This window comes from Perca flavescens, chromosome 9, assembly GCF_004354835.1.
Source record: "Perca flavescens isolate YP-PL-M2 chromosome 9, PFLA_1.0, whole genome shotgun sequence".
NCBI classification, from domain to species: Eukaryota; Metazoa; Chordata; class Actinopteri; order Perciformes; family Percidae; genus Perca; species Perca flavescens.
This window is the reverse complement of record NC_041339.1, coordinates 19,884,184-19,897,950: the sequence shown is the minus strand read 5'-3', so window position 1 is coordinate 19,897,950 and position 13,767 is coordinate 19,884,184. Positions and strand designations below refer to the sequence as shown.

At 41.6% G+C, this 13,767-nt stretch overlaps 2 protein-coding genes across 3 annotated transcripts in view; one reads left to right on the top strand and one right to left on the bottom strand.

Moving 5' to 3' along the window:
* Window positions 1-348: 348 nt before the first annotated feature.
* aldh7a1 (aldehyde dehydrogenase 7 family, member A1) lies at window positions 349-4,150 on the bottom strand. Of its 2 annotated transcripts, none has more exons than XM_028587508.1 (2): window positions 4,029-4,150; window positions 349-2,304 (listed from the first exon to the last, which is right to left on the bottom strand). In XM_028587508.1, exon 2 carries the CDS (start codon window positions 2,297-2,299, stop codon window positions 671-673), a length of 1,629 nt encoding a protein of 542 aa, XP_028443309.1. In that variant the 5' UTR covers window positions 2,300-2,304; window positions 4,029-4,150; the 3' UTR covers window positions 349-670. The 2 variants fall into 2 exon arrangements, with proteins under 2 accessions (XP_028443309.1, XP_028443310.1); XM_028587509.1 differs by having other exon boundaries at window positions 349-2,299; window positions 4,029-4,117.
* Window positions 4,056-13,767, top strand: part of actl6a (actin-like 6A) — a 10,909-nt gene continuing 1,197 nt past the window's right edge. Inside the window, exons 1-13 of the mRNA XM_028587510.1 lie at window positions 4,056-4,289; window positions 5,202-5,278; window positions 6,391-6,568; window positions 10,600-10,700; window positions 11,045-11,142; window positions 11,323-11,417; window positions 12,102-12,208; window positions 12,355-12,444; window positions 12,576-12,637; window positions 12,719-12,833; window positions 12,987-13,067; window positions 13,435-13,530; window positions 13,753-13,767. The exon at window positions 13,753-13,767 is cut by the window's right edge and continues 72 nt beyond it. Coding sequence (XP_028443311.1) covers window positions 4,265-4,289; window positions 5,202-5,278; window positions 6,391-6,568; window positions 10,600-10,700; window positions 11,045-11,142; window positions 11,323-11,417; window positions 12,102-12,208; window positions 12,355-12,444; window positions 12,576-12,637; window positions 12,719-12,833; window positions 12,987-13,067; window positions 13,435-13,530; window positions 13,753-13,767 — 1,140 coding nt within the window. The 5' untranslated portion in view covers window positions 4,056-4,264. The remainder of the gene's footprint in view (window positions 4,290-5,201; window positions 5,279-6,390; window positions 6,569-10,599; window positions 10,701-11,044; window positions 11,143-11,322; window positions 11,418-12,101; window positions 12,209-12,354; window positions 12,445-12,575; window positions 12,638-12,718; window positions 12,834-12,986; window positions 13,068-13,434; window positions 13,531-13,752) is intronic.

Below are 13,767 nucleotides of genomic sequence, written 5' to 3'. Positions count from 1 at the left end.
GCATCATAAAAATTACATTTTTGTGCCGATGTTGACGTTGTAATGGTACAGGTTTTAGGGACTACTGTTGCTTCTAATCCTCCTAATGAAACTTTACGAAGAATAGTCCGGCCAAGTCATGTCAACAAGACTTATTTACTTTTTTATTGTCTGGAAAGCACATTGTGACTTTCTTCTAGGGTGCAAAAGTACAGTATAATAATGCTGTAAAGGAGATGGAAACAGCCAGTGATTTAATTAGCTACCTCCTATTAACCTTAAAATGTCAACAAGATTTTAAGCAGCCTGTGTTGAAATGCTATTTGCACTGCACTGCTTTAATCTACAAATGAATAAGGTCCACTCCAGTTTTTCTTCCAAAATAAAAGTAATATTTATTTTTTGAACAGTACAAAGTAACTGGGACAGTCATCTAGCATTCCCACTCAATGTCTAAGTGCTAATAGAAAAGTGCACACCAACAGTATTTGACCATTAACATAATTAATATCTGATGCAGGAAAAATTTAACCGATCCAAAATTATTTCAGATTTTGTTCAAATTCAAACTGACCTTTCTGAATGCAAACGTGCAGTGACAAATGTCTAGCATTAGTTAGATAACACTGCCACTCAAACATGTAGTGTTCTTTTGGGCTTATTAAACACTTAAACAAACCACCTGAAGGCTTCACTCAAACTTGATTCCCTGGGCAAGAGGAAGATCCTTGCTGTAGTTTATTGTGCAGGTTGAACGCCTCATGTACTGCTTCCATGAGTCACTGCCAGACTCTCTTCCACCTCCCGTGTGTTTCTCTCCACCAAAGGCTCCTCCGATCTCAGCTCCGCTTGTAGGAATGTTGACATTCACGATGCCGCAGTCGGATCCTTTGGGCCCCAGCCAGCGGAAAACCCGACCCATATCTTTGGTGAAGATGCTGCTGGACAGGCCCTGCTTGACCTCGTTGTTCCAGGCAAACGCCTCCTCTTCTGTCTTGAACTTGAGGACGTACAGTATGGGGACAAAGGTTTCGGTATGGACAATGGGAGCGTCGTGAGCCAGCCCTGTGATGATGGTGGGCTCCACGTAGTTTCCAGGACGGTCCATCACTTTTCCTCCGCAGACAACAGTGCCACCCTGCTGCTTGGCCTGCTCAATAGCTGCCAGGTACTGATCCACGGCTTGTTTGGTGTGCAGAGGCCCGTAAAGCGTGGTGGGATCCCAGGGGTCTCCGATGCGGACTTGTTTGTAGGCCTTGGCGACCCTTTCAATCACTGTGTCGTGAACACTCTCGTGCAGCATCAGCCTCCTGGTGGTGGTGCAGCGCTGGCCAGCGGTTCCCACAGATGCAAAGACAGCAGAGGGCACCACAAGACTCAGGTCAGCATCCTCAAACACAATGATAGCGTTGTTTCCACCGAGCTCCAGCAGCTTCCGACCGAACCTGTCCTGCACCATCATGGCCACCATCTTGCCAACGTGGGTGCTGCCAGTGAACGACAGCAGATCCACTCGCTCATCCTTCGCCATGGCTGTGCCGATATCAGCGCCTCCGCAGGTCATGGAACAGATAGCACCGGGCAGGTTGTTGCGCTCCAGAACCTCAGCCACAATCTTGGAAACTGCAACACTTGTGAGAGGTGTGGTTGGAGCTCCTTTCCAGAGGCAGACGTTGCCGCAGGTCAGAGCGATGGCGTTGTTCCAGCCGTAGACAGCCACAGGGAAGTTAAAGGCAGTGATGATGCCGACAAGACCGACTGGGTTCCACTGTTCGATCAGGGCATGGCCTGGTCTCTCTGAAGGCAGCATGGGCCCGCCAATCATTCTAGACAGACCAACGGCATAGTCACAGACATCAACGTATTCCTGAACCTCTCCCACTCCCTCAACATAGATCTTGCCCATTTCTAGAGACACCAGGCTCCCCAGGACGTTAATCTTCTTTCGAAGTGCATCTCCAATCTGCCTCACAATCTCTCCTCTTTTGGGTGCTGGAATATCTGCCCACAGCTTCCAAGCCTCCCTCGTCTTCTGAACAGTTTCTTCATACTCCGCCATGGTTGCCTGGGTTACTCTGGCAATTGGCTCATTGTTGGCAGGGCAGTATGACGTGATGACCTCCCCGCTACCTCCCCAGCTCCCGTTATAAACGCCAGGGTTGTCCTCAGACAGGCCCAGCTCTTTCAGCCACGAGTATTTGGGCTGGTTGATGAGGAGACCTGACATGGCTGCCGACTGCTGGTAGCAGATAGATGCAAATTTATTTCTCAAGAGGAGCCTACTGTGCCGGGCAAAGGTCAGTGTGAGGCAGTGCTGCATCTGTGCTGGAAGTAAACAAAGTTAAAAATGTATTTCGCAAGTTGCAAGTAAAAAGGTTTGAAGAACATTTCTAAATGATTGTTGACAGAACAATCTCACCACAACGTTCTGATGAGCGTGCTCTGTCTAGGGCTGCAACTAACGATTATTTTCACAAATGATTAACCTTTTGAGATATATATATATATATATATATATATATCTCAATGGTTTAGTTGATAACATTTCAGTAAATGGTAACAAATGGCCATCACAATTTCCTAGACCCCCAAAAGACATCAGTCTAAAATTCAATAATATTCACAATTATATAAAACATAGAAAAGCAGCAAATGCTTGCATTCGAAAAGCCTGATTTAGAGAATGTTTGGCACTTTCCCTAATGAATTACCTAATTCTACGGTTATCAAAATGATAGCTTATTAATCTTATGTCCACTACAGTGTTTCCTTTAGGATTTTTTTTAGCAGTAAGGGCAGGTCCGAATCGTTATTATATCAAATCAACAGCCAAGTGCAATTTAGCTAGCAGGTGAAGAATACCAACAACGAAAATCACCAGTTAACTTAATTTAAATTTGCAAGACCAGGCTTAAATGAACTGACAACATAAGTTATACGACTAACAGTTCTCAAGGATGTACACACGCCATCTCAACTGGCTTATCATCTGGACAGGGTCTCTTTTTCATTTCTCCCTTTTTCTGTGTGAGTGACCGCGCTATTCTCCGACATGCACTCTAACAATGCAGGCCTATTTCTGATACCGTGGGGGGCAGAAATGTTGCAGTGGGGGGTCGCTACGGTTAAATCAACATGGAGGAAACACTGCCCTAACTAATCAGTTACTTGAAATTTCAGCTACAGTTCTGTCAACTGCTTCTTCAAAGTTCGAGAGTTAACTTTCAATTTTAAAATTAATAAATAACTTCAGAAAGTTGAAGGATACAGTGAACATGTACTACAAGGAATGAGGCCAGTCAACAGGTGTTACTAACCGGAGACTGCTGGTATAAATATAGGTGCTTTTAGCTCCAACTCTTCTCTATGAATGCAGAAATATCATAAAGGCCCTAAACAAGCAATTTGAAGAGATCGCCTTGGGTTTTACTCCTTATTTTCTGATATTTTTATACCAATAGTGAAAATGCATGATATTCTCATATTAAACTATATATTAAAAACATTTATAGCAGAAAGTCGATAAAACAGAAGCCATAAGTCAATATGTATTAAGACTGTGACTGTTTAAAAGTAGTATCTTTGGAGTTGTATGCGTTTCATTCGAAATAGTATTATATGGGTTATATAATCATAGCTCTTCTCAGTATATGACCAGCAAGTTACTCAACCATATCCAACCTATGCGCCTGCGCAACTAACCCAACTTTGGACAACCACGAGGCTTTCGAAACTTTAACTTATTTATGACATACAAATAAGACAGTTAACACCGACAATATCACCGAATGTAAACCAAAAGAATAATTTCAGGTTTGCATTTTTAAAGTCCCAAATTCCGTATGTCAGTGTTGCTACTTTTGCAGCATGAAGTGACATGGAGATCAGCGTCAATCTTGTTGAGTTTAAACGACCGTGACTCAAGGTCCTGCGGTGAACACTAACTAACATCACCGTGCTGTTATAAATCCTGCTTTTACGCTATCTATATATCACTTTTAATGGTTAAAAGTAAGCTAATGCAATTTATGTATCAGTTTTTCACTTACGTTGATATAAAGTGCGAAGGGCCACGTCCGCTATAGAGCATGGATGTACTTGCAGCTGAAACGGAAGTACTGTTACTGTGTTGCATTTTGATTGGACAGCCGCCTCGACGCAGTGTGGCGCCTGCTTGGATTGATCCATGCTAACAAATTCCCTTTGTTGTGATTAACCGTTCAGCGGTTGTGATTCTGCTGTAATAACTTATATTAAGGAAGTTGCTGTTGCGAAAACCTAGAGGATGAGTGGCGGAGTGTATGGAGGCGGTGAGTGGTTTCTTATCATTAAAATAAAACGAAAATGTTGTGCACGTTGTCCCGTTCTGTAGCTAGCTAGCTAGCTAGCTCTAGCCATCTTTATAGTTGGCTAGCTTTGCTAGCTGTGCTAACGTTAGCTTCGCTGTAGTCTAAAGCTAGCTACATTCTTGCTAACATCTTTAATCATCATGCGTTTAAGAAAATGTGAATTTGTTAACATCTGAAGTGCTTCGTCTTGTGGCTTGAACTTAGTTATTTTATGCAGCAGCCATGTAACCCCGGGGTCGCCTAGCTAGCTAGCAAGGAAATGAATGAAAGTGGGCTTGTCGAAGTCATGAACACATCCAGTTCCGTTTGTGTAAGGGCACCGTTACACATAGCTTTCTTAGAATTGGAGATACATATTTCCACTGTGATTGAGCTCAAAAACTGAACGATATAACGTTATTTAGCTTTACGTTTGCCTTTCTGTTGACATTCACATATCTGAGAACGTCACAGATGTGTTTTTTTCCTAAGCTGAAACAACTTCTTGTTGAAGTGGATCTCTTGTTCGGAGTAACGTTACTTTACTTAAACATGCCATTACGTTTGTTTTCAATTGTAATGATAACTATGCCATATAATTAAAATGTACTTGAATGTTTGTATCGGTTTCATTCAACAACTATGTCCTTGTGTAAGCTTTAATTGCGTTATTACAATATCATACCAATGTAACATACTGAGTTTATGTTGCTGAAACAGATCGGGCACATCCAGTAGAACAGCCTGTGTAGCGAATTGGTGAAAGTTGAAAGAAGAAATTTGTCTTTCAAGTAAAATTTTAAACTCTTTTTTTTTTTGAATTACAGACCTTCCTCTCGGATGGATAATCTTTTACAGTTTAAATCACATTAGTTGCATTTCTCTCATTTGCAGATGAAGTGGGAGCTTTGGTGTTCGACATTGGCTCATACACTGTAAGAGCTGGCTATGCAGGAGAAGACTGTCCCAAGGTAAGTGGATCACTCAAGTGACCTGATTTAACTATGTGTCTTTTCTTCCTCTGTACATCTTCATCATCTCTCTGGGGGTTCGCCAATGTCAAGAAATGAGGGCTGTCACCCTGGAGACAGACGGCACAAATTGAGTTTGGATCATTCTGGAGTGCTTGCTCCGTTTTGATTGATCTGTGCTTTAGGTGGAGATCTTGATTGTGTGTATATATCAGTTTGATAAGAGAAGCTATTGTAATACAGTAATGCTATCAGACTGAAACTAATGATTATTTTGATATTTATTTATTAATTGATCAATCTTTTAGTTTATAAAATGTCAGAAACATATCACTAAAGTCTATCACAGGTTCCCAGAGCCCAAGCTGACGTATTCAAATGTCTTGTTTTGTGAACCAGCAGTTTTGCTTAAAATACCGACTAATAATTAGTTGATCACCAAAATAATCAATTAATTTCTGTCAATAAATTAATTGATTAGTTGACTAATTGTTTTAGCTTTAATCGTTATATTTGTTTTGTCACAAGCTGCTGTAATAGTTTTTTCCCCCAGAACATTTCACGGTAGGAAACTTGCAGGTGTAAATAATAAAATGAATGACTGAAAATGAAATGACCGGTATTGTCCATGCTGGTTCACTGTCACACTGTCATGGTTTACTGGGGCACTGGGGAATAGAACAGGGCCATTGTTGATGTTATTTGTAACACCTGTGCTACTGTGACAAGTCAAAATGACAGATGCAAAAGATATTCCTATGCAATGACTTGAATGAGGAAGTTCAGTATTTTTCATCCAGGACCCTATTTTTTTCATGTTTTTGTGCCTGATTGAATAATGGGGACAGCCATTTTTGAAATTGGTCCAGTGTTGAGCGAGAGCATGGCAGCTACGAAACGGGCTTCAATGTAATCCTTTGGGGCAATTACGCACCATCAATGTACGTCTACTAAAAGTGCTTGATTTTGCCACTGACAGGCACAGATTGCACATGTCTGACTACATTATGGGAAAGAATGTTTTTCTTTAACTTTAGTTCTTATGCTTGATATTGGTAAACCAGAGCATGTGAGTTTTGACCTGTATTGCGTCCTGTTTTGGCTCGGCTCAGGCGGATTTCCCCACGGTGATAGGTGTGACCCTTGACAGAGAGGATGGCAGCACACCCATGGAGACGGATGGTGACAAGCCGAGCAAGCAGAGTGGCACCACCTACTTCATTGATACCAACCAGCTGAGGGTACCCAGGGAGAGCATGGAGGTCATGTCTCCGCTCAAGAATGGCATGAGTAAGTGTTGACTCGTGGTGTGTGATATATATATTTTCATGCATTAAAATCCAAATTAGGGCTGGGCGATATATCGATATTAAAAATATATCGATATATTTTTAAATGAGATATGGAATTAGACCATATCGCATATATCGATATAGTTCAAATGTGATCCTTGCTCCCATAGATATATACACAGATGTCGCCTTGAGGTTCTAAACATACGTCAAAACCGCCGCCATCTTGGAACAGAGGTCCGAAGCATTCAGATCAACGCTAAAGATGCCGGACTTTTGTACTGCTTAATTATGTTCGATAGAGGAAATGAAAAGAACAAACAGCAATGAATAACATTTAACAGGTGACAATGTGTTTTATGATTATGTATGCCGCCTTCGACCAGCAATCTGAGCTCCGGCGGCAGCGGGAGGCGGAGAGCTCCGTGGCCGGCCGCAGCGTCTCTTCCCCCGGTAAAAACACAGCTTTGCCTCGCTGCTGCGCCGGTCCCCGCTGATCCAGATCGGACCAGCCAAAGACAGAGTGGTGATCGGTAGGATCTTACACGTAGTCCAGGACGACCTGTATGTCGATATCGGCGGAAAGTTCCACTAAGTTTGCCGGCGGCAGGCGGACGGAGAGAAGCTACAGCGGGGCAGCAGAGACCGTCTGCAGCTGCAGGATCTGGAGCTCAGTGCCCGTTAAAATGACATGTAACGCATAAATACATACAGAAATAAATAGTGGAGGAATGAGCCTGGACATTTCAGTCTGTTTTAAACTTCACCTTGAAGCAGAAACTCTTAGTTCAGAAGGGTGAAGTTTCCGTTTGAACTCAGATCTGTGAACCGATCATAATAAATATTCTTTGTATTAACACATTAATTAGTTTCTTTGTTTTGTAGTCGATAGTTCATCTTTTAGTTTACTTAAGTGGAAGCAGTATCAAGTGGAAGAATGGGACTATAAACCTAGGCTTACAGGCATGAGGCATTACATTTTGAACAAAGTAGATTATATTAATATCAAAAGCTTAATTGACCTTTGGAACGAATCACAAATATGGAGCTTTGATTTCAAAAAAGGTACTCCTGTTATACAGTATTTAGGTTTAAATTTTATTGTTATTTGAACAGCTGAGCATTTAATCATGAACCAGGTGAAGAAACCGGTTTATTATTTATTTGATTTTGCAACTGTTTCTATGAAACTACTTGTGACATGTCATATTTGATTTTGGCTTTGACTGAACATTTGCTCTCACTTTGCGGAAAAAAATATCGGGATATATATCGTATATCGATATTCAGCCAAAATATATCGGGATATGACTTTTGGTCCATATCGCCCAGCCCTAATCCAAATAGCACTTGGTTTTTAACTGCAATGTTCTTGGCTTAGGATTCAGGATTGTCAGGCTGCAATGCTGAGAAATGACAGCATTTACAACTCATATAAACACACAAGTTTTTTTTTTTTTGCAATTAATATTTATAATCCTGTCTGCTCGATCCATGTCCATAATTAGACTCTTTTGGTCTGCCAACCAACTTTGTAGATGAACTCGTCACAACCCTGACTGACTTATAGATGACTGCTCTTCATCATAATATATATAGAATATTAATGAGGTTATTTAAAGACCAAGGCAACTCATTATTATGAGCTAGTGTCCTCTAGGTGGAAGGCAACTCTGTCTTGGGTTTACTGCCATGTCTGCCTATCAGTGATCATATTCTCCCACAGTGTTTCCTCTATGTTGATTGGCAAGTGGCGGTCCGCCACGGTTAGATTTCTCCCGCAACGGTATCAGAAAAAAGCCGTCTATCAGCAGTGATTGTTAGAGAGTCTCAGAATAGCGTGGACACGCGCCTCACAACGCGAGTGGGCACGCATGCCACTCAGAGAAAAGGGGGAGAGACAGGCTGTCCGGAGGACCCGGTTGAGATGGCATGTGTGCATCCTTGAGAACTGTAAGTCCTATAGCCTAACTTATATTGTCAGTTCATTTAAGCCTGTGTTAGTCTAGTGCTTGCACATTTTTAGTTTCACCTTCACCTGCTAGTTAAATTGCACGTGGCTGTTGATTCAATACAACGCCCTTGATATCATATCATGGAACCGTGATTGTTTCATACATTCATGTCCCGAAACACATTTTTTAATAACAATTAAAAGTAGGCTATGTTATTTGAACATTTATAACCTAACCTAACTGGCACTGCCTCCGTTTTGGTGTCTGCTGCGGTGCGCAGCGCAGCTCGGACCGTGCGCCGCTTCCCTTTTTTTTTCTCCTCCATAAACTCCGCTCTCAGCTCCTCTGCCAGTTGCTGCATGAACTTCCTCCGGGACATTTTACAGCTGGTGCACTCCTTGGAGAGGATGTGTGTAATGATTCCAGCCAGTTGTAGCATGTATAAAGTTATATGAACACGTAGACAGCTACCGGCCATCTAGGCTACGTGTAGGCCTACGGCGCCTTTCACAGAGCGAGCGCCCGGTGCTTTTCTTCTGATTCAGAACAGAGTCCATCTACGCCGTAGCCTGCGTTACCGACTCTGGCTTTGCCTTCGGCCCATCGGCGATGCCCACTAGAGTCTGGATCGGGCCGAATTTTTCTGTCCGAGCCGGCCCGCGTCCGACAGAGCCATGACCGAACCCGGCCCGAGCCCGACAGGCATTAAAAAATTTGTGTCCGAGCCCAACACAGTTAAAATCTCATTTTTTCCCTCATACTAATGACACGTTTGTTTGTGTGGAAAGCCCTTTTTTATTAAGCAACTGTAGGAAGGCATTTGGAAATGTCAAAAGATGAGCGCATCAGCGCACGGGGAAACAAGCGCACGTTAATAAGCTGTTAAAATGTTCAATGGGTTAACCTTTCCTGATCGCTTCGTTTCCGACCGTGATCAGAAAACCAGGGGAGACTCGTTACCTCCAGGGCCGACGTTATAAAATGAATAACTACTAACTCTGCTCTGGTTGCATCTACAACACGTCTGCTTCCTCTTTCTCTATCTCTCTTCTGCCCACTTAGGCTACCACCTTAATGCCCACACTTGTTACTTGAGACTGCTAGTTACGTTTCTCTGACAGACTATGATTATTACTAAGCAACCAAGATGCATCTTCAAACCACGCAAAAGATTAAAAACAAAACCGCAAAAATGGCCAAAATAGGTAAAAGTGATTGTATTTTCTTTGCCTTTCGTGTAATGCATACAGCCTAAAAACAATTTAAAATGAAAATACAGACTATTTTAGGAAAATAGTCTGAAAAAAAATAATTCAAAATAACATATTTCCAATGATATTAAAAGTCTGACATTGGTGAGGCCAGATGCGGTGAATGTTGGCTTTTTGTCTTTGGTCTTGAAAATTCTCTGCTACGTATGCAACATTTTGCTGGTGTGTTTGATTTGTCACCTCAGGAGTATTGCCGACAGCGGATATGAAACAAGTGCTCCAGTGCGCTGACCTAGCTGATGATGCTCATCAGAATCTGCTCCAGCTGAGTTTGGCTGTTTAGGCTATTTAGAGACAAGTGTGACACCAATCTTAATTGCAGCAGAACAGCACCGTGGGACCACAGGCTCCCTCTGAGTGCTGACCTGGAACATTGGTGCCTGATGCTCAATTTATTATCTAAAAAAGCTCATCATCACTCTATTTTCTCCGCCATCTGACCCAGTAGTAATGATGATTAAAGATGCAAGTTTTTTTGTGACAGTGATTTTTTTTTTTTTTTTTTTTTTTTTTTTTTTTTGGGATGCCATATAGTATAAAGTAAGGACATATCTTGAGACCATAGCTGCTATGTGTACCGGACTTCTACATATGTAGTTTCCATCAATAACGGCATATTTTCCAAAACTAGAGGTGGAATTTGAACAACTTTGGCTATCTTATGTTTATCACAGATGGTTGTTTGTCCTTTTGCTTTCATCTGTATAATTGTGATAGCCACAAATAGTAAATCAGCAATAATCTGACAGTGATTTGACATTTAACAAGCCCCGTCCTTGTTTTCTCTTCTGTCCCTTTTACAGTTGAGGACTGGGACAGTTTCCAGGCCATTTTGGATCACACCTACAAGATGCACTTCAAGTCTGAACCCAGCCTGCATCCAGTGCTCATGTCAGAAGCATCGGTGAGTAAGCATTTGTACGAGCTGGATCTGAACAACACTGTCTACGTATTCTGTCATTGTACCGAGGCCGAACAGTATTCAAATAGTTTTAATTTATCAGCCGACAGCGAAATGCTGGCCGATTTAGTCCTGTACTGTCTTAAAATATTAACTTGTTAGTTAAATACTCATGGTAACTGGTGACCTTCTTTTGGTTTCCGTTAGCCATAATCCGTGTATAGTGAGGCGAGGATTTGAGTTTGTTTCCTGCTCTGGTCCTCATCACCTCATGGAGAAACGTAGTAGTGTGTAATGTAATGACAATAATCTGTTTAAGCAGCCTATTTTCTGTCTTGTGTCTGCAGTGGAACACACGAGCGAAACGAGAGAAACTAACAGAGCTGATGTTCGAACATTACAACATTCCTGCCTTCTTCCTCTGCAAATCCGCTGTGCTATCTGCGTATCCTTTTATTATTTCACTTCATCTAGAAAAAGGATGAGAGACTGAGCTAATATGTCATTTAACTTTCCCTTTACTGTTTGATAATGGCCTCACAGAACTGTTTCTCTTATGAAAAGTCAGTTGAACTAATACTGTATCTGTTAATGTATTACATTTCCTTAACTCTGAGCGTCTAAGCTTTGCCAATGGGCGGTCTACAGGCTTGGTCCTTGACAGCGGAGCCACACACACCACAGCAATTCCAGTGCACGATGGCTACGTCCTGCAGCAAGGTGAACAATTATCATACATCATTCATCCTAAATGGATGATCTACCTGCAGATTTTACTTGGCTATATAAACAAAGAAGGGGATTTATCTCCTAAGAGGAGTAATGGAAAATGTATAATCCTTCATTGATGCATGTGTTATCTTATCTATGAGTTATGTTGCCATCTGCTGGTTAAACTTGCATCTCAGCCTTGCCAATCAAGCCAGCTGTTAATACAAGCTTCCGTTACCATTATGAGCAATTGTTGGGCAAGATTCATTTTCAGTGAGCCATCACGTTTGTTAATCTCTAAAAATTCTTCTGTGTAAACGGCGCCTGATTGAAATCACTTTTCAGGATGAACCTAAATCATGTTGTAAAACAGCAACATTATGCTTTTGAATACGAAACTATTTGAGTCTGAGCTGCAGTGAAACAAAAGAAGCAGAGTCCTTTAAGAGATTGCTAATTCATTAAGGCCACATTAATTAATTTATCAAGTTCAAACGGAGAGTGTGGAGTTGCTGTATTATACTGTATGTAAACATAGGGGAGATTTACTGTGTTCCCTGCCATGTGTTATGTGGATGTTTATATTGGATGTCACATGTCTGTGTGCCTATGTATGATGTGTATAAGCTATTGGACACCTTAATTTCCTTCGGGATGAATAAAGTATATCTATCTATTTATTCTCTCTGATAGGCATCGTCAAATCGCCCCTGGCTGGAGACTTCATGAGCATGCAGTGTCGGGAGCTTTTTCAAGAGTTAAATGTTGAAATAATCCCCCCTTACATGATTGCATCAAAGGTAAAAAAAAAGAAATCCTAAAATTTGACCCGTGAGATTTAACTTTAATTTTTATTGTGCGTTATGTGCCTACACAGTGTGTATTTGTCCTTGTTGTCATCTTCCTTCATACCAGACCGTGTCAACCACAGTGTTTATCATTACAGGATGGAGTGCGAGAGGGATCACCGGCCAGCTGGAAGAAAAAGGAGAAACTACCTCAGGTCACCCGCTCATGGCACAACTACATGTGCAATGTAAGCAGCAAACTCTTAGACTACTCTACATGTGTTGAATCCTTGCAGTAATAAAGGGATAGTTGATTTGGTTGGTTATGTGTTGTGTTTTGTTGAATGTGTGAAAACTTGTTTGTTCTTAATGTCTGCAGTGTGTGATCCAGGACTTCCAGGCATCTGTGCTGCAGGTGTCAGACTCGCCATATGATGAACAGTAAGAGCATTATTTGCAACTTTAACCCTCAGCTTCTATGGAGGTTTGGATGCAAAAAGTAAATCTCTTCTCTTTCACCAGGGTAGCCGCACAGATGCCCACAGTGCACTATGAGCTGCCTAACGGCTACAACTGTGACTTTGGGGCTGAAAGGCTGAAGATCCCAGAGGGGCTGTTTGATCCCTCTAATGCCAAGGTGTGTGCTATTAATGTAGAGGTAACAGGGCAGCCAAAATAGCTAAACATACTGCTCTAAATAAGGAAAAGTTGTTTAAAGTATTGCTTTTTATGCATTATGAATATGTTTGGTGAAAATGTATTTTCGTGTTGGTTGTTGTGATCACTTCAGGGCCTGTCTGGAAACACCATGTTGGGAGTCGGCCACGTGGTGACGACCAGTGTTGGAATGTGTGACATTGACATCCGGCCGGTGATTATCAACATTTATTACACATTTGTTTGGTGTCTGAAATATGTTTCCTGTTCTTTGAGGCACTTCAGTTTTAACTTCTATCCATTTAAATGAGGCTCCAATCAATTAATTTCAAATGACTGAATGGGTAAAGATATCTTGCTTTGTTGTTGATGCTAAATTTCGCCAGGAATGTAGGTAAATCATAAAAGGTGAGTTTTAGGCCAACCTGCAGCTTCAATTAAAATGCTACAAACAGTCCCTTGCATTTTCATGTATTGGTTCTGTCCAGGAATCCTAATGGTAATAAATGCATTCATTGTCTTCAGCGTTGCTTTAAAAACAGAAACTCTAATTTACTAAACCATTTGACTTTGTGCCTCAGGGTCTGTATGGCAGTGTGGTGGTGACTGGAGGAAACACACTCATTCAGGGCTTCACAGACCGACTAAACCGAGAACTCTCCCAGAAAACCCCTCCGGTGAGTGAATGCCACCACTTCCTCACACATTCTGATGAACACTTATTATCTTAGGCTGCAGTTAATGACAGACTGCAGCTAAATTTGATTACAATTCACAACACAAGTATTGATTTATGCAGATTTTATTTTATATGCAGAGAGATTTTATTTCTTTTAAATACGTCACTAAACACTACTCTCTTTCCTGCCAGAGTTGAAATGTTTGTCTGTGATTTGCAGAGCATGAGGCTGAAG